The sequence below is a fragment of the Mus pahari genome, chromosome 14, assembly GCF_900095145.1.
Source record: "Mus pahari chromosome 14, PAHARI_EIJ_v1.1, whole genome shotgun sequence".
NCBI classification, from domain to species: Eukaryota; Metazoa; Chordata; class Mammalia; order Rodentia; family Muridae; genus Mus; species Mus pahari.
Genome location: NC_034603.1, coordinates 63,253,487 through 63,276,030, shown reverse-complemented (window position 1 = coordinate 63,276,030; position 22,544 = coordinate 63,253,487). Strand labels below are relative to the sequence as shown.

The 22,544-nt window shown below is 53.5% G+C and overlaps 4 protein-coding genes across 10 annotated transcripts; 2 read left to right on the top strand and 2 right to left on the bottom strand.

Annotated features, from left to right (window-relative positions):
* Window positions 1-75: 75 nt before the first annotated feature.
* Gngt2 (G protein subunit gamma transducin 2) lies at window positions 76-3,546 on the bottom strand. 5 transcript variants are annotated; one of them, XM_021212507.1, is made up of 4 exons: window positions 3,409-3,546; window positions 1,921-2,004; window positions 658-747; window positions 76-315 (listed from the first exon to the last, which is right to left on the bottom strand). In XM_021212507.1, exons 3-4 carry the CDS (start codon window positions 739-741, stop codon window positions 190-192), a joined length of 210 nt encoding a protein of 69 aa, XP_021068166.1. In that variant the 5' UTR covers window positions 742-747; window positions 1,921-2,004; window positions 3,409-3,546; the 3' UTR covers window positions 76-189. The 5 variants fall into 5 exon arrangements, with proteins under 5 accessions (XP_021068166.1, XP_021068167.1, XP_029402352.1 ...); XM_021212508.2 differs by lacking the exon at window positions 3,409-3,546 and adding an exon at window positions 2,457-2,597; XM_029546492.1 differs by lacking the exon at window positions 3,409-3,546 and adding an exon at window positions 3,045-3,131 and having other exon boundaries at window positions 82-315.
* On the top strand, window positions 3,396-13,367 carry Abi3 (ABI family member 3). Of its 2 annotated transcripts, XM_021212503.1 has the most exons (8): window positions 3,396-3,820; window positions 8,567-8,734; window positions 9,886-10,062; window positions 11,407-11,492; window positions 11,689-11,784; window positions 11,988-12,154; window positions 12,462-12,587; window positions 12,887-13,367. In XM_021212503.1, the coding sequence occupies exons 1-8, from the start codon at window positions 3,695-3,697 to the stop codon at window positions 13,048-13,050; spliced, it is 1,110 nt and encodes a 369-aa protein (XP_021068162.1). In that variant the 5' UTR covers window positions 3,396-3,694; the 3' UTR covers window positions 13,051-13,367. The 2 variants fall into 2 exon arrangements, with proteins under 2 accessions (XP_021068162.1, XP_029402350.1); XM_029546490.1 differs by lacking the exon at window positions 11,689-11,784 and having other exon boundaries at window positions 3,445-3,820; window positions 12,887-13,232.
* A 250-nt stretch (window positions 13,368-13,617) lies between these two features.
* Phospho1 (phosphoethanolamine/phosphocholine phosphatase) lies at window positions 13,618-20,895 on the bottom strand. 2 transcript variants are annotated; one of them, XM_021212506.2, is made up of 3 exons: window positions 20,690-20,895; window positions 17,093-17,204; window positions 13,618-15,158 (listed from the first exon to the last, which is right to left on the bottom strand). In XM_021212506.2, exons 2-3 carry the CDS (start codon window positions 17,135-17,137, stop codon window positions 14,400-14,402), a joined length of 804 nt encoding a protein of 267 aa, XP_021068165.1. In that variant the 5' UTR covers window positions 17,138-17,204; window positions 20,690-20,895; the 3' UTR covers window positions 13,618-14,399. The 2 variants fall into 2 exon arrangements, with proteins under 2 accessions (XP_021068165.1, XP_029402351.1); XM_029546491.1 differs by lacking the exon at window positions 20,690-20,895 and having other exon boundaries at window positions 13,618-15,273; window positions 17,093-17,179.
* On the top strand, window positions 20,843-21,435 carry LOC110331850. Its single transcript, XM_021212714.1, has one exon. The coding sequence runs from the start codon at window positions 20,843-20,845 to the stop codon at window positions 21,380-21,382; it is 540 nt and encodes a 179-aa protein (XP_021068373.1). The 3' UTR covers window positions 21,383-21,435.
* Window positions 21,436-22,544: the final 1,109 nt, after the last annotated feature.

The following is a 22,544-nucleotide window of genomic DNA, read 5'->3' as shown; positions in this document are numbered from 1 at the left end:
ATAGGTAAAGGCAGGCAGGTGGAGGAAGACAATGGAGAACATGATTGAGAATCCACTCCAAGGTTGTTGTTTTGCCTCAGTATCTTTATTTGTGTCTAAGAGGAAGTAAACATTGGTCCTTAGGTATTCCAGTACACTTGGGCATGGCTGAAGAGGGACACAGAGGGTGAGGGTGGTGAGGGTAGGCCATCAGCTTAGCACACAAGTGCCTTTCTCCTTGAAGGGATTCTTGTCTTCTGGGATGCCTTTGAGAAGAGGGTCGGTCCCTGCTTGGGCCTCTACATAATCCTTGATTTCCTTTCCTGTCTTAGAAATCTGTAAGATGACAAAACATGGTCATAGCTCTTGTTCATTTTTCAGAATCCATGACTTGGCTATCGGAGGAAGATGGGCAGGGTAGAGATGAGGTCAAAGAGGAAGGAGGGGGGAGAAAGAGGCAGGCAGGAGGCTGAGTCCCTTGGACCAACCCTCAAACACCTGATGGGATCATGCCAGCCTGGCCTCATGTGCCCAGGAACATGAGGTGGACATCAACTATCTTCTACATCCCACCCCAGCCCAGCCCAGCCCAGCCCAGTGATACATCCTGTGCCTAGTGTCTCCTCAATTTCGAACAGAAAGAGATACGGAAGCCAAGAAGAGGGACTGCAGGCTCACCGGATCACGTGGGTTCTTCACTTCCTTCTTCAGCTGCTCCACCTCCATCCTCAGCAGCTCCTTCTCACTGAGATCCTGGGCCATCCTGCCCTAGAGGGAGACCTGGATCTTGACGGGATCTCACAGCCACGAGCGATTCTACCTTCCAATTCTACACTTATCCTGGCCTTAGGCCCCAACCAAAGACCCTCGTTGGTTAGTATTTCCACAATGTATCCCTCCCCCACAATGTACCCTCCACTCCTTGCTCTGTCATGAGTAAAGGCTTAGAAGGACGCGATGTGACCAGTCAGCTAGGGGTGGCGAAATCTCTGCCCTTGAATAAGAACCTCTTTATGGATGATAGAGAAAAGGAAGGGAAAATAGAGTTTAAGCTGGAAAATTTGGGACAAAGAGTGACTGCTCTGTGTGATGACTCGGAGGCATGTTTTTGTCTCTAGGTCCTGACAGGGGACAGTATTAAGACTAGGAGTTTTGGAAGCAGCCAGATCCAGCAGTGACCCCCCACCTCTGCTGCTTCCTCCTGTATGGGCTTAGACAAGTCACACAGCTTCTTTGGGTCTTAGTTTCCCCATTAGCAAATGAGTATAAGGACAGTAGCAGTGTTTGTTTTTTGAGACAGCGTCTCCTGGAGCCCAGGCTGGCCTCAGACTCTGTATGCTGCTGAGCATGAACTCCTGATCCTTCTGCCTCCTCCTAAGTTCTGGAATGACAGGCATGTAGCACCATACCTAGTTGGTGTGCTACTGGGGATGAAACCCAGGACACTGAGGATGCTGGGCAAGCTTTCTGTCAATTGATCGACATCCCTAATCCCACTATTATTGTGAGAACTAAAGAATAAAATAATAATGCTTAGGGTTGCTGGAGAGGTGGCTTTTAGAGCACTTATTGTTCTCACAGAGAATAAGGATTTGATTCCCAGCATACTCCTCATGGCTCACAACCACCTATAACCTCAGTTCCAGGGGGTTCAATGCCCTCTCCTGACCTCTTCTGTGAGAACCAGGGATGCACATAGTACAGTATATCCATGCAAGACAATCATTCATACATATGAAATAATAAAGACAACGCATGGGAAACATTCATACTGCCTGGCACCTAGTGACCAGGGCACCTTTCTTATTATTGTTATTGTTTCTGACAATAACATTATTACCATCAAAACTCCAGGCAACCAGGAGAGAGAGAGCCAGCCTGGTGTTTAAAATGAGTAACGCTAAGACTAGATCCCAGCCCAGTGCCCCAAGGCCTCCTCACCTGTGAGAGCTCTCTCCCAATCACCGGTCCAGGACCCAGACACAATGGTGTTTGAACTTCCTAGCGCCTCATCAGCTGAGAAATCTTCAGATAAAGCAGATGGTTGGCAAAGCCAAATCTCCGCTGCCTAAGCTGATCATGAGCTCAGGGTGCTAAGTCCTGATCCCAGCTGAGCCCCCCCAGCTGAGCCCCCCCAGTCAGTCCTCCACTCGTCCACAGCAGACGCTAACGGTCTAAAACAGGCCACCTCCATTGTGGCCCCCCCCCCCAGCACACATCATCAGCCTCTCTCCTTTAGTGACCACACCCCTTCTCTCCGCCCCACAGCTTTCCACAGCTTCCCTCTAGCCTACTGTCCTGCTAGCCTGTCTCTCTCCATCACAAAGCCTGCTCCAAGCCTGTGCCTCCCCATGCCAACACCTCCTAGCTTTCTCCGTCCCGAAGCCCCCCCCCCCGTGCTTTCCGTTGGCAGGTTCCATAATTTCACTGTACAAGGGTCTTCAGGCTCACTCTTCATTCGCTCCATAAAGACATACCCTCAGTTCCAATGCTCAACAGTTAGTATCCAGTGGCTGTGTCCACCCTAATGCCATATCTTTTGCTTCTTGGCCTCCGTGTCCTCCCTGGAACTCCCTTCTCTCCAGTCCCCTACAGCCTGCTCCTTCCCTTCGGCCTCTCCCAGGACCACCTGACACCACTATGACATTTAGCAGAGCTCTGGCTGACATTTGTCCAATAGCAAGGGACATTCTTGAGGAAATGTTAAGGAACCAATGTGGTTAGAGAGGTTCCTCTTTTGCCAGGAGGATGACAGACTGGGACGGGGAGGGGCTCTGTAAAGCCATCCCAGATGCAGGATCAAATCCCCGCTCACATCCGAGACCTCCTTGAACTCAAGCTTAGGACAGAACCATTGGACTTTCCAACTCCCAGTTAATGCATGAGCCCCACTCAGCGCTCTGTCCACCAGCGCTGCCTCCAGCCCACCCATCCATCTGGATCGGTGTTGTGTCTCACATCCCAGGCCTTCCTGTTGCTGATCCGAGTCCTCATACTAGTTATTTGGTCGATTTCACCTTCTCCTACCTTCATCAGGCACAAATACTGATTACAGGACTTCCTACCTGACCCTTCACAGGTTTGCCCACAGTTACTCAGGAACTCTAGCTGTGTCTTCCTGGTGTCTAACCCTGATTCTTCTTGCTGCTGCGTGAGCTGTTTACCACTAGAGCTGTACTGCCAGCCCAGCACCCCCCCCCCCAGTATGACTTATCTCCATATCCTATCCACCCTCCACTCCCCAATCCCGTGATGACTCATCCCAAGCTTCCCAAGGAAGCCCCCACCCTCTGCCCTTTCCTCCCCTCTTCCATGAGTGGAAAATCCACCCCCATAGCAGGCCAGCCCCTTCCTCCTGTCTCTACTACCCCATCCCCCCATCAACTAGCTTCCTCTCCAGGACCAGGGAGCAATCACAGATGCCCCGACCTTGGCTTCCTTTGCTTGGTGAGATTGAGAGGCCGAGCCCCCAACAGGCCCCTGGCTTCCCCCTTCTCCTGAGCAAGGGACAGAGAGGCCCAGGCCCAGGCCCAGGGCCAAGGGTCTGACTTCCTCTTGTCCCGGAATGAGCATGCCTACCCCTTTACAGGCAGGTTTGGGTCTCTCACGCAGAGGAAACCAAAAGCAGAGGGAGGGAAGGCAGAGCGGCCAATCAGGGGCAGGGTGAGGCTCAAAACCCAGCAGGCTCCCCAGGGAACCCCACCGAGGTCGAGCCATGGCGGAGCTGCAGCAACTGCAGCAGCTGCAGGAGTTTGATATCCCCACGGGCCGGGAGGCACTGCGGGGCAACCACAGCGCCCTGCTACGGGTGGCCAACTACTGCGAGGATAACTACTTGCAGGTAAGTGGAGAGGTCTCAGGTCAAGATACACCTCGCGGGGACCTGCAGCCCAGTCCCTCTGCCAGGGTCAACTGACAGGTATCTATCTGTTCCCGCCTTGGCTGAGCAATCTTCAGGCTTCAGCAATCTTCATCCCCAAGCGTCCCAAACGCCACAGCCCTTGTTTTCCAGCCGTAGCTTCAGAGGTAGAGGATATGTGTATATCGCTGTATCTATAATCGAGTCCCACACCTTACCTCTCACAGGTGGCGGGACTGTCTTCAAGCTGGCTCTAGGGGAATCAGAAAACTTCCCTCACACGGGAAAGGGGTTTGTCCTTTGATGCTTGAGGGGGAACAGAGGAGAGTCAGTCGGAGCAGACCCTGAGGAGAGAATGGCGTGTGGTGCAGAGCCAGGGTACTCCCAGTCTGACTGCTGGGAAATGAGAGGCACTGTAGAGCAGCCACAGACCTTTACATAATGTTTGGTTTTTGAGACAGGGTCTCACTGTATGGCCTCTGCTGCCCTAGAGTTCACTGTAGCCCAGGCTGGCCTTGAGTTTACTGTAGCCCAGGTTGGCCTTGAGTTCACTGTAGCCCAGGCTGGCCTCAGATTTACAGTCCTCCTGTCTGAGCCTTCCCTCAGTGCTGGGATTACAGACTCCCACCACCTCACCTGGCCATTGTTTGTGTTGAGTCATTTTGTATCAGTTTCTTAAGGCTTTGGGAGGGGAGCCCAGGGCTGTCTGGGAAGAGCTCTTCTGCTGAGCTAAGGCCCACTCCACCCTGGAGTAGTCTTGTTCATATAACATTGACTCCTGGGGAAGGAAGATGGGCAGAGAGGACTTCATGACTGCCCACCCTCACAGCCACCGTGTGAGACAAAGACTATAATTCCTGTAGATGAATGTGAAAACAGCAGCTTGTGTGTGTGTGTGTGTGTGTGTGTGTGTGTGTGTGTGCATGTCACCCAGCTCTGGATAGCAGAGCCAAGCATGACTGCCCCGCCTTTTCACCTGAACTCCTTCCTCTCCATCCTTCTATCTGTCTGATATAATGTATGGTGCTGGTCAGTTTATCTATACCCCGTCCTTGGTTTTCTCTGCTCCACTAAGAGAGACAGGCCAAGTCTGCAACCTCTTACGCCTAGCCAGACTGTGAGACAACGCCAGGGGCCTCCTCCTATAGTGAGAGGGCTGGGGAGAAAAAATACCCGAAAGGCCTATGGGAAATGGCAGAGCACAGAGGCAACAACAGGCAAGTACTCTCTGCACCCACAGCCTCTACTTGTTCCTTCCCCAGTCCTACCTGGTGAGCACTATCCACACCCCACAATGAGAAAGCTGAGGTTTGGAAAGGGTTAGACTGTATTTCCAGAAGCCTCCAAGGTAGTCACCAAGACAGGATTCAAACTTGGAGCCCTAGCTGGTTGTGGTGGCCCATACCTGTAACCCCAGCACTTGGAAGGCTATGGCAGATCTGAGAAAGTTCTACCTGTTTTCTAGTCTGCGTAGTGAGTCCAAGCCAGTCAGGCTTAAATAGCAAGACCCTACCTCGAATAAACCAAACATAGCAAAGCAAAATCCCAAATCAAAGAGCAGCCAGGATTCTGACTCCTGAGCCCAGTGCTACCTTGAGTGTCATTCCGGTGTGTGTGTGTGTGTGTGTGTGTGTGTGTGTGACACTGAGTGACCAGCATGTAGATAGATGATCTGACATGTGGTCTATTACCAGTCCTGCCCACCCTGCACTTAGACATTCTCCTCCCTTGGCAGGGATGGAGAGAGTCCTTTCCATTCCATCGATGTCTTCCCACACCTCAAAGTGCTGCTAGTGGGTGCCATCCCATGTGTACAATTGGCGTGCACCCAGGATATGAAGCCACAAAGCTGAGTCACCAGGCCTGCCACCTATTAACGTAGAAATGTGTAGTGTATTTCCCGTTGAGGGGTCTCTCTCTCTCTCTCTCTCTCTCTCTCTCTCTCTCTCTCTCTCTCTCTCTCTTTCTCCTTCCTTCCAATATTGCTACTCTGTAGGTCAGGCCGGCCTTGAACTTATGACCTGCCCATCTCCCCCATACCCCCTCAGGACTAGAATTACAGGCCTGTGCCACCATTTGGGGGTGGAATGAGGTTCCACTTAAACTCTATACCTTCTCCAGGCTGGTTACAAGTACTAATTGGAACAGTGTGTTAAACCATTTACCCAGGGCCCATCATCCTTTAAGAAGGGCACAATAAATAAATGTATCTGCTGTGGATTCTATTACCATTTCAGAAGGATAAAAGGCATGCGCTAGTGATAAAGCCCCATCCTATCCAGGTGACAGCCTTTGTAAACACACTCAGGGTATCAGAAGCCCCGAGACCCAGGTTGGAATCCCTGGAGTCTTTTGTGTAGAGTATTGGCCCCTAGACCATACAATCAATAGCCTTCCCTGCCTGTCTTCAGAGGAAATTTTTGGGATGATGTCTTTAATAAAGTCTCTGTCCCATGTTTCCCCAGCTAAGTGTCAGCCCATGCAGGAGGCAGATGGGTCAGAGTAGGGTTCTCAGACAGGGTTGACTGAGTGTAAAACAGGGTCATTTGCATGACAGCTTAGGTGAAGGATCTCAGGCCCTTGTTCCTCCAGACCTGACTTTGGGACAAGTTTAAAGCTAGAGGTTTGTTAGAAACATCTGGGCTAGAGGAACCCAGAGCTGGGCCCAAACAGGCACCTTTCTTGTTTGGGATGCAAAGTCCTTGTGCCAGGCTGGGTAGCGGGCAGAGGGGGCCTGTTTTCTTACCTATGACACAAAGACCTAGAATAAAGCCTGCGGTCCTCTCTACCTTCTCTGCTTAGGCAATGCTTTGGGTGTTATATGCTGATGAGATGTAAATTTTATTGCATATGCAGATGACATGTAAATCAGCACACAAATGAACATCGTTTTCCTGCTGTCAGAACAGAAAAGTAGGGAAGGGAAGGGAAGGATCATGGCGTGGGTTTTTCAGAAGGTTCTAGTTCAAATTTCATGAGGGGAATCCAGAGGAATCTCACTGAGGATACAACTCTCATAGCACCAGTGGTGGGTCCTATGGAGCACACAAAGTTCCAAGCCAGGAGGCCACAGGTGTGCAGCCTTGCCTGTCAGTACACTGCCCCTTCTAATTTGCCTTGGACTCACCACTGCCTCCCCACACCACCCAAAAGGGCAGGCTTCAGTGCAGCAGGCTTATGGTTGATGGGGAAGGAGGAAGCTGCTCGGTGAAGCAAGAGACCCAAGGTTTACCCAGCCCTGAAGGTCTAGTCTGGGACCAAAAAAAAAAGTCCTCTTTTGTCTTTAGCCACTTCTGGTCACCCCTTTCCCACTGACTGATAGTGTGGCACTGGCCAGTCAGTATCTGGCATGCTATAGGAAGCTGCCCAGCTCATGTTGGGTTCCTCTTTGGCCTGTCAATCAGCCAACAAATGCACATTTATTTATTTAGTATCTTCTGTGTGCTGGGGACTATGTCAGCATAGGATGCAGAACGGAATGGACCAGTTCTGTTTTCAGGGTGTTGATATTTGGATGAGGGAGGGGTGAAAAGAAAAAGAAAGAACCGGGCAAGTATGATATGTCATAAAGGCAAGCTGGGTAAAAGCTTAGGGTGCTGAGAGAAGTGGAGACGCTGGAACCATCTAGTGAAAAGATCTCGAAGAAGTGTGTAAGCGCCAAGGCCCTGAGGTAGGAACACAATCTCTCTTGCTAGGGATTGGAATGCCAGGAGCCAGTGTGGCTGGACAGAAGCTCGGGATGTGTGCGTGAGGCGGAAGATAGTATTTTAAAGCCAACTGTGCATGGGCGGGTGGAGATGTCACACACCTTTGATCCCAGCATTCAGGGAAGCAGGTGGATCTCTGAGTTCGAGGCCAGCCTGGTCTACAGAGTGAGTTCCAGGACAGCCAGGACTACTTTGTCTCGAAAAACATAGTCATAGTAGTAGTAGTAGTAGCAATGCCAACTGTGCTGGCACACACCTCTAATCCTAGCACTTAGGAGATGGAGGCAGGAGGATATCAGGAGTTCAAGGCCAGCCAGCTTTGGCTACACAGAGAATCTGAGCCTATACTACATGAAACCCTGTTTAAAAAAAAAAAAAAAAAAAAAAAAAGAAAGAAAGAAAGAAAGAAAGAAAGAAAGAAAGAAGGAAAAGAAGTGAACCATGTTAGAAAGCTGTCAGAGGCAATGAGAGGATGAAGTCATTTGGCTCTGGGACATGCTGCCCATCTCTCCGTTCCCACACACCTTCCTGGGGGTTGGGGCTAAGGAAGTGCAAGGTCAGCAGGGGGGCTGTTTCTCCTGGCCTGACTTTGGTTTATAGGTAAGAGCCTGCTATTGGCAGGTTGGGTTTTAAGTGGCTGAATGTCTCCCCTCGCCAGCATGGCCTTCCCCTTTCTGTCACCAGCCAGCCTGCCAGGAGACACTTGCTGAGGGAGGCAGTTGGGTCCTCTCAACTCTGTCTTCACCTCAACTACTGGAGGACAGGATTCCTGCCCCAACCCCCCCCCCCGCAGCCAGTTCTCTCAGGCTGCGACTTGCTTTCCCAATGTTCCTTGCACTGTCCTCCCATGCCCCACTTACTACAACACCATCCTTCCAGAAAGCTACCTCAGGCATCTAAGGACCGCAGCTTTCTCCAAGTTGAGCTCTGGCCTTCCTTAGATTCTCTTCTGGCTCCATCCAATTCTACCAAGGAAGCAGTGGAATGTGCTGGCCTTGGGCCAAGGCTGTGTGTATTTCAGGCCACAGACAAGCGGAAGGCGCTAGAAGAGACGATGGCTTTCACCACCCAGGCCCTAGCCAGTGTGGCCTACCAAGTGGGTAACCTGGCCGGGCATACTCTTCGAATGCTGGATCTACAGGGTGCTGCCCTGCGGCAGGTGGAAGCCAAGATGAGCACACTGGGCCAGGTAAGGATGTGGGAAGGCATCCCCCTTCGGTCCTGGTTCTTCAGTCCCACTCAAATAGCCTCTACATTTCTCCACGTTCACATGGCCAACTCGACTGCAGAAGGTTGGCACATTCCGGACTGTATAGCCCTGGCTGTCCTGGAACTCACTCTGTAGACCAGGCTGGCCTCGAACTCAGAAATCCGCCTGCCTCTGCCTCCCGAGTGCTGGGATTAAAGGCGTGCGCCACCACGCCCTGCCTTCATGGCTGTGTCTTAGTGGGGTTCTTGCTACCTCATTAGATACAAAGTCCCCTCTAAAAGCTTTCTTTGTTTGCTCTTCATAGTACCTGCAGAGAGCAGGAGAGACCAAAGGCCATGCTATCTTCATTGGAACACATCCAATGATTAATGAATGCTCTCCACTCAGGCTAGGCAAGCCCATCTTCAACCCCACAGGAATCCCAGCCACCATACAGAGTCCCCACCCTTGGTTCATAAATACTCTCAGCCGTCCTTCCTGGATCCTTGACCCCACAAAGCGTGTGAGAGTTACACTTTTGGTCTGTCCCTGAGGGCGGCTCAGTGTAATGGGGTGTGTTTTCCTCTTCTTCCTGAAGACCCAAGGTCCCATCCCTCAAGACCTGAGGGAACATTTGGAGAGGAAGCTAATTCAAGTTCTTGTCCTCTGAAGGGGAGAGCTGATTTAGTTACAGTTCTCTGCCACCTCCACAGAATGCCCTTCTGCACCAAAGCCTGCCCACCCGTCCTTTGGTTGCTGTCCAGCAACCCCAGGGATTTTTTTTTTTTTCCTCCCTTTTCTTCTGGTTCCTGCACAGCTAATAATAACCCTCATTCTCTTCTACCCGGAAGTCGCTCCAAAGTGGCTCCGTCCTCTCCTGCTACTCTTTCTCCAATGGCTGTGTGGGACTCTCTCTGGTTCCCCCATGGTCCCCATTCTTTCCTCTTCCCCTGTTTTGAGATGGGGTCTCACTATGTAGTCCTGGATAGCCTAGAACTCATCATATAGACCAGGTCGGCTTCAAACTCGCAGAGCTCTACCTGCCTCCCTCTGCCTCCAGAGTGTTAGCTTTCTCCCGCTTTTAAAGGGAATCGTGTTGCAGGCTGTTTCTCACGGTCTCCTCCCACCTCCTGACCCTGTCTGTCGTGCAGATGGTAAACATGCATATGGAGAAGGTAGCCAGAAGGGAGATCGGCACTTTAGCCACTGTCCTGAGGCTGCCCCCTAGCCAGAAGGTCATCCCTCCTGAGAACCTGCCTCCCCTCACTCCCTACTACAGAAAACCCCTCAACTTCGCCTGCTTGGATGACATTGGCCACGGAGTGAAGGTAAGGGAAACCCTGCTGACCCCCCACTGCCCATCCCTGCCGCACAGCTCCTTCTCATCTCGCCTTTACCCAAGTTTTTGGGCTACCTCACAACCCCCTTCTTCCTCTCCACACTCCAGGACACGTGGCCGAAACTCCACTCTCCCTAGGTCCTTAACTACCTCTGCTCAAGACACTGCTCCTGGAAGATCATGAGCTGTCTCTGCCCCCACCCCCCATCCCCCAATGGGTCTTGTGTGTGTGTGTGTGTGTGTGTGTGTGTGTGTGTGTGTGTGAAGGGAAGAGAGGGGAAGGGCGGCAGGGCACGCACGAGAACCTCAGCCACATGAGAACAGCGACTTCCTCTGTCTGGGGGTTTGAGGTCATTGCTCTAAGAAGTCACTCCAGAATGCTGGTGAGGAGGCGAGGAGGCGGTAACAGAAAGTAGAGTTGGTGGAGGGGACCTTATCACATTGTGTGCCCAACTGCTTCATGTCAGATTAGATTCAAAACTTTCCTGAGTCTTAACCCCCTGATACTACGCCAGACCCCCAGGAGAGGAAATGCCTCTTTCCTTCAGTTCCCAGCTCTCTCTGTCCCGTTCCTTTTTCCTGTCCAGCCTTCTTATCTTTTGTTTTTCTTTTGATGGTGCCCTGGATGGAACCCAGGCCTTCTATAAACTCTGCAGAAGCTCCACCTCGAGCTATGTGCCCAGCCTCCAACTTACCTTTTATTCTGTGATTCCCCTGTCTTGTCTCTAGTGGGGCAGGGTGACAGAGAACATGCCCCCCACCCCCATCATCCCCCCAGCCCTCATGCTGGGGGAAGTCCCAGTTTCAGAGGTGTCTCTTGGCTTTGGGATTGCACCCCATCACTGAGACTCTCCTAAGTGTCTTGGCTTCTGCCATCCCTCTGCCTTGAATTTGAGACTGTCACTTCCATAGATTTCTGGGAAACAAGGAGTTCCGTGTGTGGGGCTCCTCGGCTCCTGCTGGGAGTATGAGCCAAATCAGAGCGAAGGACCCCCAAGCCACCCAGATCCCTGGGAACTTGAGATAGTGTGAGGGTGCAAAGGCCAACTCAGTCCCTGTGGCTGTGCAGAGGAAGTGGTCTTCAGACGGCGGCGGCGTCTGTGCTGAGGGTTTCTTTCTGTGGGATGACTTTGGGGGACCTGCTGCAGGCCTAAGGGGTGGGGTAGGGTTAGGGTGGGAGGAGGGCTGAGAAGTGGAAGTAGGAACTTGCTGAGTCTGGCTAGCCCTCCCAGTTCTCACCCTCCGCTCCCCTCCCCCATTTCCTCTCAGGGATGTGGGTAAGAATGCCTCCCCTTGTCCCCGATGTCAATCAACCCTGTCCTTCTCCCTTCAGGACTTGAGCACGCAGCTGTCACGGACTGGGACCCTGTCTCGCAAGAGCATAAAGGCGCCTGCTACACCTGTTTCCGCCACGCTGGGGTGAGGCCTCAAGGCCATGCCAACCAGCCCTGCCCAGCCCCTCGTGGTTCTCAACTGCTTCCTCCACCCACCCCCAGCACCTGGCGCCGTGACGCTGCTGCGCCCGGCACCCAGCTTCTCCCTTCCTCAACCCCAAGCCCTGCTCCGCAGAGAGCCCTCCCTCCTCATGCCACCCTACTCCACCCCCACCCCCCAGGAGACCACCCCGGATCCCTGAGCCGGTGCAGCTCCCGGCCGTGCCAGACGGCAAGCTCTCCGCTGCCTCCTCTGCCTCTTCCTTGGCCTCGGCAGGGTGAGCACTTGAGTCTAGTGGGTGGGTAGACAGCAGGTGGACTTTGAGAGGCGGCCTCCTGGCAGACTTGTGGTTGAGAAAGCTAAACACCACTGGCTGGGGAAAAATTTTTTTAGTGCAGATTTTCCTAGGAGTGCTGGGGACCCCATCTGGGACGCTAGGCTACAAGGCGTCCCTCATCAGCATATGATCTGGTCTTTTAGCAGTGCGGAAGGTGCCAGTGGGATCCCCCAGTCCAAGGGACAGGTAGCGCCTGCCACCCCGCCTCCGCCTCCTCCACCTGTAACGCCTGTAACCCCACCTCCTCCACCATTGACTGCTGAGGTCTTCTTGCCACCCCCTCCGCTGGAGGTGTCCCAGCCCCCTCCGGGTAAGATGGGTCCCACCTTCTCAGTATTCACCTTGAGTCTCTCATTCAGCCCTGTGCTCCTCAGGAACCCCAGGGAAGCAGTGAACGGAGACTATTTTACACTAGCCCTGTTTTTGAAGCTTCTCACTTAACAGGACCTTTATATAGCTTAAGCCAGCTGCCTAGGTGTTGCCCGGCAGGATCTGTCTACCCTGTGCTGAGTCTGGCTAGAGGCATTATGAGTGATGACAGGAACTGGTTAGATCTTAAGGATGCTGCAGGGGTGGCCCACGTACCTTTACACATACTTTATTGTCTTCCTTCCCAGAAGCAGAGTTGCCCCTGCCTCCTCCCCCAGCTCTAGAGGGGGATGAACTGGGGCTGCTGCCTCCGCCCCCACCAGGTTTTGGACCAGATGAGCCCAGCTGGGTCCCTGCTAGCTACTTGGAGAAAGGTACCTTTGTGTTCTTGGGACTGAAAAGCTGCAGAATCTGTTGGCAGGTTTCTGGCTTCTGTTGCTTTCCCTACCAAGGTGCGGGTGACCCTACCTTGTTTTTCCATCCCCTTCCCTTTGGATAAGCTGAGTTCCAAACCCTGCTGGGAAAGAGCAGCTGGCCTGCTATTGAGTAATAAACACCTGACAGTTTCAAAGCCCCTCTACACGCGACCTAGTGTTACAGCTCCTGTATCACAGTGGGCGGGTGCTTGCATGACAGAAGGGACATCTCACAAGGTTCTCTTCCTGCCCCACAGTGGTGACACTGTACCCATACACCCGGCAGAAGGACAACGAGCTCTCCTTCTCTGAAGGCACCATCATCTGTGTCACTCGCCGCTACTCGGATGGCTGGTGTGAGGGTGTCAGCTCAGAGGGCACTGGATTCTTTCCAGGGAACTATGTGGAGCCCAGCTGCTGACAGCCCAGGATCTGTCCCTGCACCAACCCTGCACTGCCTCAGTGGGCCTCTCCAGCCCCAAGAAGCCATCTTCCACAGTCAAAGCTGGACTAAGGACCTGTCTACCTCTTGGGCTGTGAACTGTGTTCAGTCCCTGCTCCATACAGCAGTGGGAAGAGAGTGGGCTAGAGGGGGGTGGTACTCTGGGGGGGGGGATTGCTGCAGATGGCATGAACAAAACAAAAAACCTAGAAGGCAAGGGGTTTAAGCACCTTGCCCAGAGGACCCCAAGCTCATGCTCTGAAGATCACCAGCTTTGAATAAAACTGTTGACCTCCTGGTGTTGCTCCAAAGGGCTAGAGGGCCAGACAGGGAGTGAGGGAAAAGGACCGTGGAAGCCCTGCAGTCTGCTGCAGAAGGACTCTCCATCTCAGCCCTCTTTACTCTTCCCATTAGGCCGCTGATGTCTCGAGCAGCCATTCGCTAGGCTCTTGCTGCCCTCACTACTTAAATGGGACTCCCTGAGAGCAGAGAGCACCTCTCCCTCATCCCCCCTCCCACTGTGGCACAAGAGAATGAGTCCCTTTGTCCCTCTTCACCTCCTTTATTGGTCTGAAACTCCAGAGAGGGGCTTGGGTTTCCCTGGCTCTGCTTAAAAACATGGCTTTCTGTTCCATAAGGGCAAAGGGGGAGGCGGGGACGACTTTGGTGAAGTCGCTGGTCTCTTGCTGGAGTGCGAGGATTTGTCACACTCTCCGAGGTCAGTGGTCAGTTCTACCTCGTTCCACCAGCAGGAGGCGGTAGTTCCTTCTGGCTTTTTCTTCCTTGGGGGGTGGGGTGGGGTGTCTGGTGGAGGGTTTGGGAAGGAAGCAAGGCACAGCCAGCGCAGCAGTAGTGTAGGGTTGCGTTGGCTGAAGCAAGATCAAGACCTAGAGCTGTCTTCTGAGAGCATCATAGGTTCGCCGCGAGGAATCTGGTGCTGGCATGCGGATTGGGGGGATCCTGAGTCCGTTTGAGAGACTGGGCAGGGGAGGTTACGCAGCCGGTGCAGCAGCTAAAGTAAGTGGGAGATGTTCCTTCTCCCAACTTCCAGGAACCCGTTCCTCTCAGTTCGAGGGGCACTGCCTGCCTTCCAAGGGGTGCTCACCTCCCTGGAGGGAAGGCAGCGGAGCTGTGTTAACTGCATAGATAGGGACGGCTCTGAACCCCTGCTCCCAGCCCACAAGCAGACCTAATTCCAGATATGCCCGGAGGAGCGTAGCAAAGCGAAAGGAAAGAGGAAGGCGGTAAAACTAGGTGGTCCCAACCAATCCCCAGTCCCGTCCCCTCCTCCATCGGTTGTCCTGGGCACCCCTGGCAGGCGATGGTCTTCAACACATCTTCAGCACCTGTTGCAGATGTTGGCGCACATCGGCGGCTGTTTCCCAGGGCACCACGTGGGCGCGGAAGGAGCTGGGCTCAGCCTTCTGTGCCTCCTGGATGAGGCGGTGCATGGGGTAGCCGCGGCGCGGGAAGGCCACGTCCCCGCCTGCCAGCAGCCCCATGGGGCAGAAGTCATTTGCACCATCACCCACGTAGAAGAGGCGCTCGAAGTGCACGCCGTCGCGGGCCCGCTCACGCAGGTATTCGCTGAGCACCTTGTGCTTACACATGTTGGCCGGGCAGCGCGAGCAGCTGTGTGTGTGGAAGGGCCGCAGCGTCAGCAGTCCCCGCGCGTCGGGCCCCGACGGGTTGCTGAGGATGCGGCGGAATAAACTGTGGTGGCCAGCGGCACGCAGGGCACTCTCCACACCGAAGGTGTTGGCATCCGAAATGAGAATAACCTCGAAGCAGGAGCCCTGTTTGGCTATGAACTGCAACAAATCGCCCATGCCCGGCGACAGGGGGATGGTCTCGTAGACAGCGCGCAGGTCCCGGGGACGTACACCCTGCTCACCCAGGTACTTGAAGACGCGTTGCATGTACTCATTGTAGTAGCCCTCGCGATAGGTGGCACGCAGGCTCTCGGGAAGTTGCTGGCCTGGCGCGGCACGCACGATCGAGTCGTCGCTGTTCTCATCCACGATGGTCTCATCGAAGTCGAAGGTCAGGAGGAAGCGAGGCGCGCCCGGCGCAGCCATCCTGCCGTCCTGGGAGCAGGGGGAAGAGGAGCAGGAGGAGGCAAGCGAGAGGCGGCGCGGCGGGAGCCGGCCGGGGAGAAGCTGATTAGCGAGCCACAGCCAGGGTCGCTGGCACATCCAAGACCTGAGGAGGACCCAAGGCTGGTTAAACAGGAGGTGGAACCAATGTGCTGCCCACACCCCGCCGTCCCTTTCCTGTCTCTCAGTTAATCATGCTGGGGTCGACGCAAGGGGGCCATACTAGTCTTGAAGCCAAAAGCTTCCTTGGCTTCCGTTTCTCCTGCTCTCATGGCATCCCTTAGGAGAGGGGATGGCTTGTCAAGGATCACTCCTTGAGACTCCTCAACTGGGCTGGAGGCTTCTGGTGGCAGAGCAAAATAGAGAGCAGATTCATGTACCCAGGGGGAGCAGTCTCCTTTTCCTGTGATCAAGGACGAATGGAGAAGCCAGGCTCCTGGAAAAGCCATTGACATCACCAAGGCCAGGTGGGCAGTGAGTCTCAGGTCTTTCCTGGGCCTGGATGTCAATAAGTGCCAGGCCTGGAAAGCCAAGTTCCTGAGCCTCCCTGGACCTGGCCAGAGGACTAGGTTTTAGCCCTTGAAATTACCAGGAAGGTATGCAAACCACACAAAACCCTGGTTGGCTCTCTGGGAGCTGCTGGGCCCTCTGCTAATGTGCTGCCCATGCTAATCACTTGCCAATTCCCAGGGAAGCGCGGGCCAGCAGGTGGGGTTTCTGCCAGAGTCCGAAGCAAGCAGGCAACAGGAGAAGCAATGGGGCTTAAGGATGTGGGAGCCCCCCTCACCAGGCCACGGCATACCTGGGAGACAGGTAGGGGAGGGGAAAGAGAGCGGTGGCTAAAAAGGCAGAGGGAGGCAGGGGTGGGCAGCTATGTGAGGAGGTGTCAGGGAGGCGGATGTCTGGGATGAAGTCAGGCAGGGAGGATAGAGTAGGCTACTGGAACATAGTGGGAGCTCTAGGTAGTCATATGAGACTTCGGGTCAGAGTCATCTTTTGGGAAGTTGGCAAAGGGGAAACAGCATGAGAGATGGAGATGCAAAGGGAGTATTGGGGCACAAAGAAAAGCAAGCATGCGGACACAGCAGTTAAGCCACCCATCTGCACATCCCTGTCACCTTTGCTAGCAGCTATAGGAGGGGGACAGAGAGATCCCATCCAAGCTGGGCGTGGTGGCGCACGCCTTTAATCCCAGCACTTGGGAGGCAGAGGCAGGTGGATTTCTGAGTTCAAGGTCAGCCTGGTCTACAGAGTGAGTTCCAGGACAGCCAGGGCTACACAGAGAAACCCTGTCTCGAAAAACTAAAAAAAAAAAAAAAAAAAAAAAAAAAGAGATCCTATCCTAGAATATCCCTCCCTCGCTTGCCTTCTTGAATGCACTTCCTACCCAATGTGGTAAATATCCAAACAGAACCTGGTTTCCCACCACACACACACCCAACTTCTTTCTTTCTTTTTAACGAATGGGTTCCCTGTAGCTCAGGCTGACCTCAAGCTTGCTTTGTAGATAAGGATGAACTTGAATTCCTGAGCCTCCTGGTTCACCTTCTTAGTGCTGGCATTAACAGAATTCTACCAACCAAGTGACATCATCCCAAACCCTCACCCACTCCTTACTTCTGGGCCTGGCACACTTCATTTCAGAGTTGGTATTGGAGCTTTGGCTACCTCTCTCCCTCAGAGAACTGTCTTCTCCACTTTATCCCTCCAGGTGTCACCCCTGGAGTTTTACTAGCCACTAGCCTGTGGAATCTCTGGCTTGGATCCCTGTTATCTGAGACACCAGGATCCACAGAAGAGACATTTTCAGGGATTCATTGCGCTCCAGTGGAGAGGACAAACCTGAAGGGGGCTGGAGAGGGCTCCTCCTAACCCAGGGTGGACAAGTAGGGGCTTGAGGCCTCATTCTGAAGGTCTCCACTTACCCTAGACAGGCATCGTAGTCCAACAGCTGGAAAGCACCCGCTCATTGTCAGTATATTATCTTGACCACCACCTTTAGAAACTTTGTTGGTCTCCAGCTGTCATCCAGAGCTCCTGGGATGGGGGGGGGGAGAGAAATCCACAAAAAGTCCATACCTGTTTATTTGGAGTATGGTGGTGCAAGCCTTTAGTCCCAGCACTTGGGAGGCAGAGGCAGGTGGATCTCTGCCAGTTTGAGGCCAGCCTGGTCTACATAGCACGTTCTAGGACAGCCAGGATACATGAGAGACCCTGTCTCCAAAACAAACATTGATCCCATCAGACTATCTCTTCCATCAAGCCCACAAGCTACTTGTAAACTCTCACATGTACACTGAGGCCATGCCCCTTGCTAATAGCATCCTTGGCTAGTTCCCTCCCTGGCTTACCGGAGGGTGTACAGAGGACGCTGTTGGGAGCTGTAGACAGATAAAGTACAAGACTCACTCAAAGGTCACTCACTCAAAGTGGCTGAGGTTTTTCAAAACTAGATCTCAGAGGCTGGTCTGGCGTGACCTTTTGCCCACACGTGAGTAGTGGGGTGCATCACGGTTTACCAGTCACCTTTATTCCTGATCACACCCGAGAAGACAGAGAACAGAGCAATTAACTCACTTCCTACAGGCAGCATTGCTGTAGCAGGGTAGCAGCTGGTTCATAAACACTTCACTACTGTCTAGAGGCTGAGAGCCCTAGGCCTGCAGGAGATTTGAGACACCTCTGGCACTAATTTGTTCGGGGATCTCACCAACAGGGCAAGCTGAAATTTCCACGGTGGTGATCTTTTGGTTAGGGCCTTCATTAGAGCATCTATACAGATACCATCTACAGCTTTTGGTGCCTCCCTACCCCCCTACCTGTCCACCCCTAGGCTATGAGATCAGAGGCCAGCCCCTTAGAATTGGAAAGATACAGCTTGGAATTGGAAAGCTACCAGAGCAAAGCTAGCAAAAAAAAAAAAAAAAAAAAAAAAAAAAAAAAATCTAGGCGGCTGCTGCCCTCTAGTGGTACCAATGGGTGGCACCGTAAACTCTTGACTCTCAAGGTGACACACTTCCTGACCATCCCAAGGCAGCAGAAGCCACTGTCTCCAGAGTAGACTAAGGAAGGATCAAGAGGACACAGGCTCCGGAACCCTCTTTATAGAGCTGTACCCCTGACCACCCTCGCTTTCTCAGAGCAAAGCTTTTCAGTAGAGACAGGAAGTAGCTCTCAGTGTTCTCTACCCCCCAAAGAACCTATAGCTAGTAATTGGAAAGAGCAAAAACTAGCAAAAACTAGCAGTGCTCTGGGAGACTCAGCATTGTCGAGATAGTGAGAGGGCGGGGGCAGGGATGGTGGACAAGGAAACCACATGCAAGGGACATGGGGGAAACTGTCACCATTGGAATCCCAGCAGATATAACCTTTGTCCCAAGACAAGAGTTAGAGGTGAAAGGTCAGAGGGTGCCACACCCATTGTAAAAGCAACCTCAAAGAAAGGGACTAAGTGTCAGGCAGGGAAGGGAAGCAAGGGACAGATACAAAGATACAAATGGGTCACCAGCGACCACACAGACCAACGTTCTCTTCTCTTCCTGCTTCACTCTCCTCGTCCCACAGTCAGGACCAACCCCAGGGCTTTACAGACACTATACAACATGCCCTTAACCCAATATCTTTGTTTTTAATTTTGAGACAGGGTCGCCCAACCTGGACAGCCTCCTGAGTTCAGAGATTCCATAATAATAAGATTAATTTTCATCTCTCGGGAGGGGGTTTAACGACTTGCCTGTCTTCCTTTGAAAGAATTATTCCAGTCCCGATGCTGACAGCTGACGGGGTCTCACTACCTAACCTTGACCGGCTTGCAACTCTCGCTGTAGACGAGGCTGGCTTTGAACTTAGATGCCCCTGCCTTTGCCTCCTAAGCACTGGGATTAAAGTCCAGTGCCACCACTCTGGTAATCTTGTCTTTTTCTCTGCAGAGCAGAAAGCCAGGTATTCTGGGTTTCTTCCCCAAAACTGAGGCAGCCTCACAGACACCTGGTCCTTGCACCATTCATCCCTAGTTAGTTTCTGGCTTCATAGCACAGGCCAGTGGCAGCTGGTGATGCGGGAGATGGGGGCAGAGAATCTGAGTTCGAGGCCAACCTGAGCTACATGAAAATTCTTGTTTCAAAACAACTGCCATTAAAAAAAAAAATACCCAAACGTCATGTCACTCACTTCTGACAGGTGGTAAGGATAAGTCCTGGGCAGTGCAGGGCATTGCCTTTAATCCCAGCAGAGGCAGAGGCAGGTGAAACTGAGTTCGAGGTCAGCCTGGTCTACAGAGTGAGTTCCAGGACAGCTGGTAGGTACTACACAGAGAAACCCTGTCTAGAAAAACAACGCAACAAAACATTCTGTGTGACCACCAGAGTCCCTGTGGAGAACAGGACAGGACCTTTGAGTTTCTCCCACACACTAGAGCAGCCAGAAGGCAAACTTTTGCGGGCTGAGGGAAGTCCTTTTCTAGTCTCACCTAAGATCAATGTTTGTGGCCCTGATTCCCTATCACTGCCTGCTCCTTTGATACAAATACTTTTAGGGAAAAGTATTTGGGAAGGCAGGGTAGGAGTTTGAGAGTGAGTGTGTGTGTGTCTGTGTGTGTGCACTAACTTAAGTCTTAAGCTTGAAATTCTCCTAATGGGGGAGAGGGTAGAGCCCATAGGAAAGTTTGGGGAGTTTTCCACAAGAAACATGCAGGCTGAGAGGTGAGGACTTAAAAAATGTCAAACCCCCTCTGCTTTGCCCATCACTAGAAATTAGATCTGACAATTAAGCTAAGATTCCTGCCTGAACACTCCAACTTCACGAACTCCTTTCTTGTTCATTAACCCGTAATGGGGAAGGGGGGGTGCAGAGAGGTCCAGCTTACATCACACAGCATCAGAAATAGGATTAAAACTCAGGGATCTCTACTGCCTCTTGAAGAAATTACCTGAACTCCCCGATTGCTCCGGAGGCTCTGTAATGTTCCGTACCCTAGCTAGTCTGTGCCCTGGTGCCAGTGAGGAATCTGGGACTAGGTGTCACCTCTGGGGTCCCCTGCCTGGGGTGGACAAGCCGAGGTGATTCTTACTGGGTAGGGGCTGGGAGATGGCAGCTGCCGGTGGGGTAGCAGGAGAGATATTTTTAGAGGTGACTGGAAAGCAGGCACTCTGGCACACCCCCAGCTGGCGGGCGCTTCGCTCTAATGCGGGCGGGGGGTGCGCAGCTCGGGGAGAAGGAAGGACTTGTGGGTGGCGGGGAGCTATGACAGTCCCCGGAGATGAAGGGACATTGGGCACCACGAACCTGAGAAAGGAGGGGGTTCAGTTCTCTGCCCCTGGGACTACCCAACCACCAAGCACATGAACACCCTCAAACTACACACAGCCCCCACCCCAACATTTAGATCGCGGTCCTCCCGGAGCCCAAGATTCATACAGGGCAGCAGCGGTCGCGCTGTCTGTCCCAGCTGAGTTTGGAGTGGAAGTAGTGGGAAGGGGGCTAGTTAAGGGATTTGGGGACAGGATGGAGCAAGGGGTGCTTACGGGATTTGAGGGGGACGCGGTCTTATCCACCCCCGGATTTCTGAGCTCCGGCTCACGAATCCCTCCAGCCCCGAGGGACTGTGGATGATGTGCTTCTGCTCCGTCCCTTCCACCTGCCCCCCATCCCCGGGGCCGCCGCCGCGTCCCCTTTAAATGCCGGGGAGCCAGAGCCGGAGCCGCGGCGGGCGCTGCGGCAGCCGCAGCACCCGGGCCCACCGCAGTCCCCGCACGTCACAAGCGCCCAGCCAATCACCGCGGCGCCGGCGCACATCAAAGGGGCGGGCTGCCCGCGAGCCACGCCTCCGGGCTGTCCCGGAGGCCGCGCGAGCGGCCGTGAGACTGGGCGGGCGGGACGGGTGGAGCGTGGCGCGTCCCGTCCGAGGAGCGTGGGTGCGGGGCACCCTCTGCGTGCGCGTGGGCACGTGCGTGAGTCAGTGTCACACTGCCCGCCTCCCGCCGGGCTCGGCGCCAGGAATCTGCAGTCAGCCCTTCCACCGCCCGGCTTCCCTCCGTGTCGCGGGACAGCCGGGTGACCGGCCCGCCAAGCAGCCCTCCCTCCACGTGCGCCGAGCTCGCCCTCTGCCCTTCCAGGAGGAGTCGCGGCATCCTGCCGAGTCCTCGGAACTCTGTCCCCAAATTACCGGGTACTCGGGCTTGCCGATGGAAGAACTCTCCCAATCCAGCACCGCCTAAACTCGGAGTTGGAGAACCAACACTGAGCACAGTGGTGCAAATAAAAGCCGCTTTCTCCCAAGTCCCTGCTCTTCCTCTCTGGCGAGCTTTTCCTTCCCTCTCATCCCTCTGGACACTAGATTATGATTAAGAGAGAAGAGGTGAAACCTGCGCTTTCTGAACCGGTGCGACGAACCCAAGAGAAAAGACTTGTCCAAGAGTTCGAACACAAGGACACCTCACTTCAGTGAACACAGAACAGGATCTGTGGGCGAGAAGGAGGTGCACCCTGGCCTGGACCTACCTTCAACTCTCCTATCACCCTCTAGCTTTGAATACCAGTGCTCCGTTCTTCCACCAGCAGAAGGCAGATAGGCAGAAAAGTTGCCAACCCGATGGACCACCCGCCCAAACCTTTGAGGGCGACTTTTCCTTTGCCCCTGCTCCCTCCCTAGCACGCCGGCGCGCCCCTTCACCTCTTTTCTCGCTGAAGTCCGAGGGCAACTACCTAGCGGAGCTCAGGCCCTGGGTCTTTTATCATGAGTCAGGGGTGGAAGGGTGGGTCTCATAATTTGTTGCTACCTATTCTAGGCCCGGCCCTGAGCTCCGAAATCTCCTGCTTCCATATCCGGTTTGATGGATTAAAGGCCCGAGTGCCACACCTTGCAATCCCTCCTCTTGCAGAAGCAGTTTCATCTCCACACCCTTCTCAAAGACAGGGTCACACAGCCTTCAGCATCTGTGTTGTATCTGTCCTCGACCCTCCAATGCCCCCCCCCCAGATTCCCCACCCCCCACCCTTTGAGACAGTTTCCTGTCACCCAGGCTAGTATGGGCCTTGCTGTATAGTCCAGAATGACCACTGTCAACTCCCTAGTTCCCGCCTCTACCTTCTGAGCGCTGGGATTAAAGGCACCCTTTCTTATACCAGCCCTAGATGTACTTGAGGGGAGTGGGTAGGTGGCTGAAAAGATTTGAATGTCTGGATCTATGCTCCCATCCTTGTTCTCCTTCCAAAATGATGCCAGTGAGGCTCTGAGGAAATCGAATTGGGAAGAGTTAACCCAGCTTGCTTGGGCTATCCAGTTGAGGAACCGTAATGTTGGGGATGCAACCCAGTTTGCTTACCTATGACCTCATACTGCGCCTCTCCCTTGTCACTTTTGCTCTTTTTTTAAGTAAA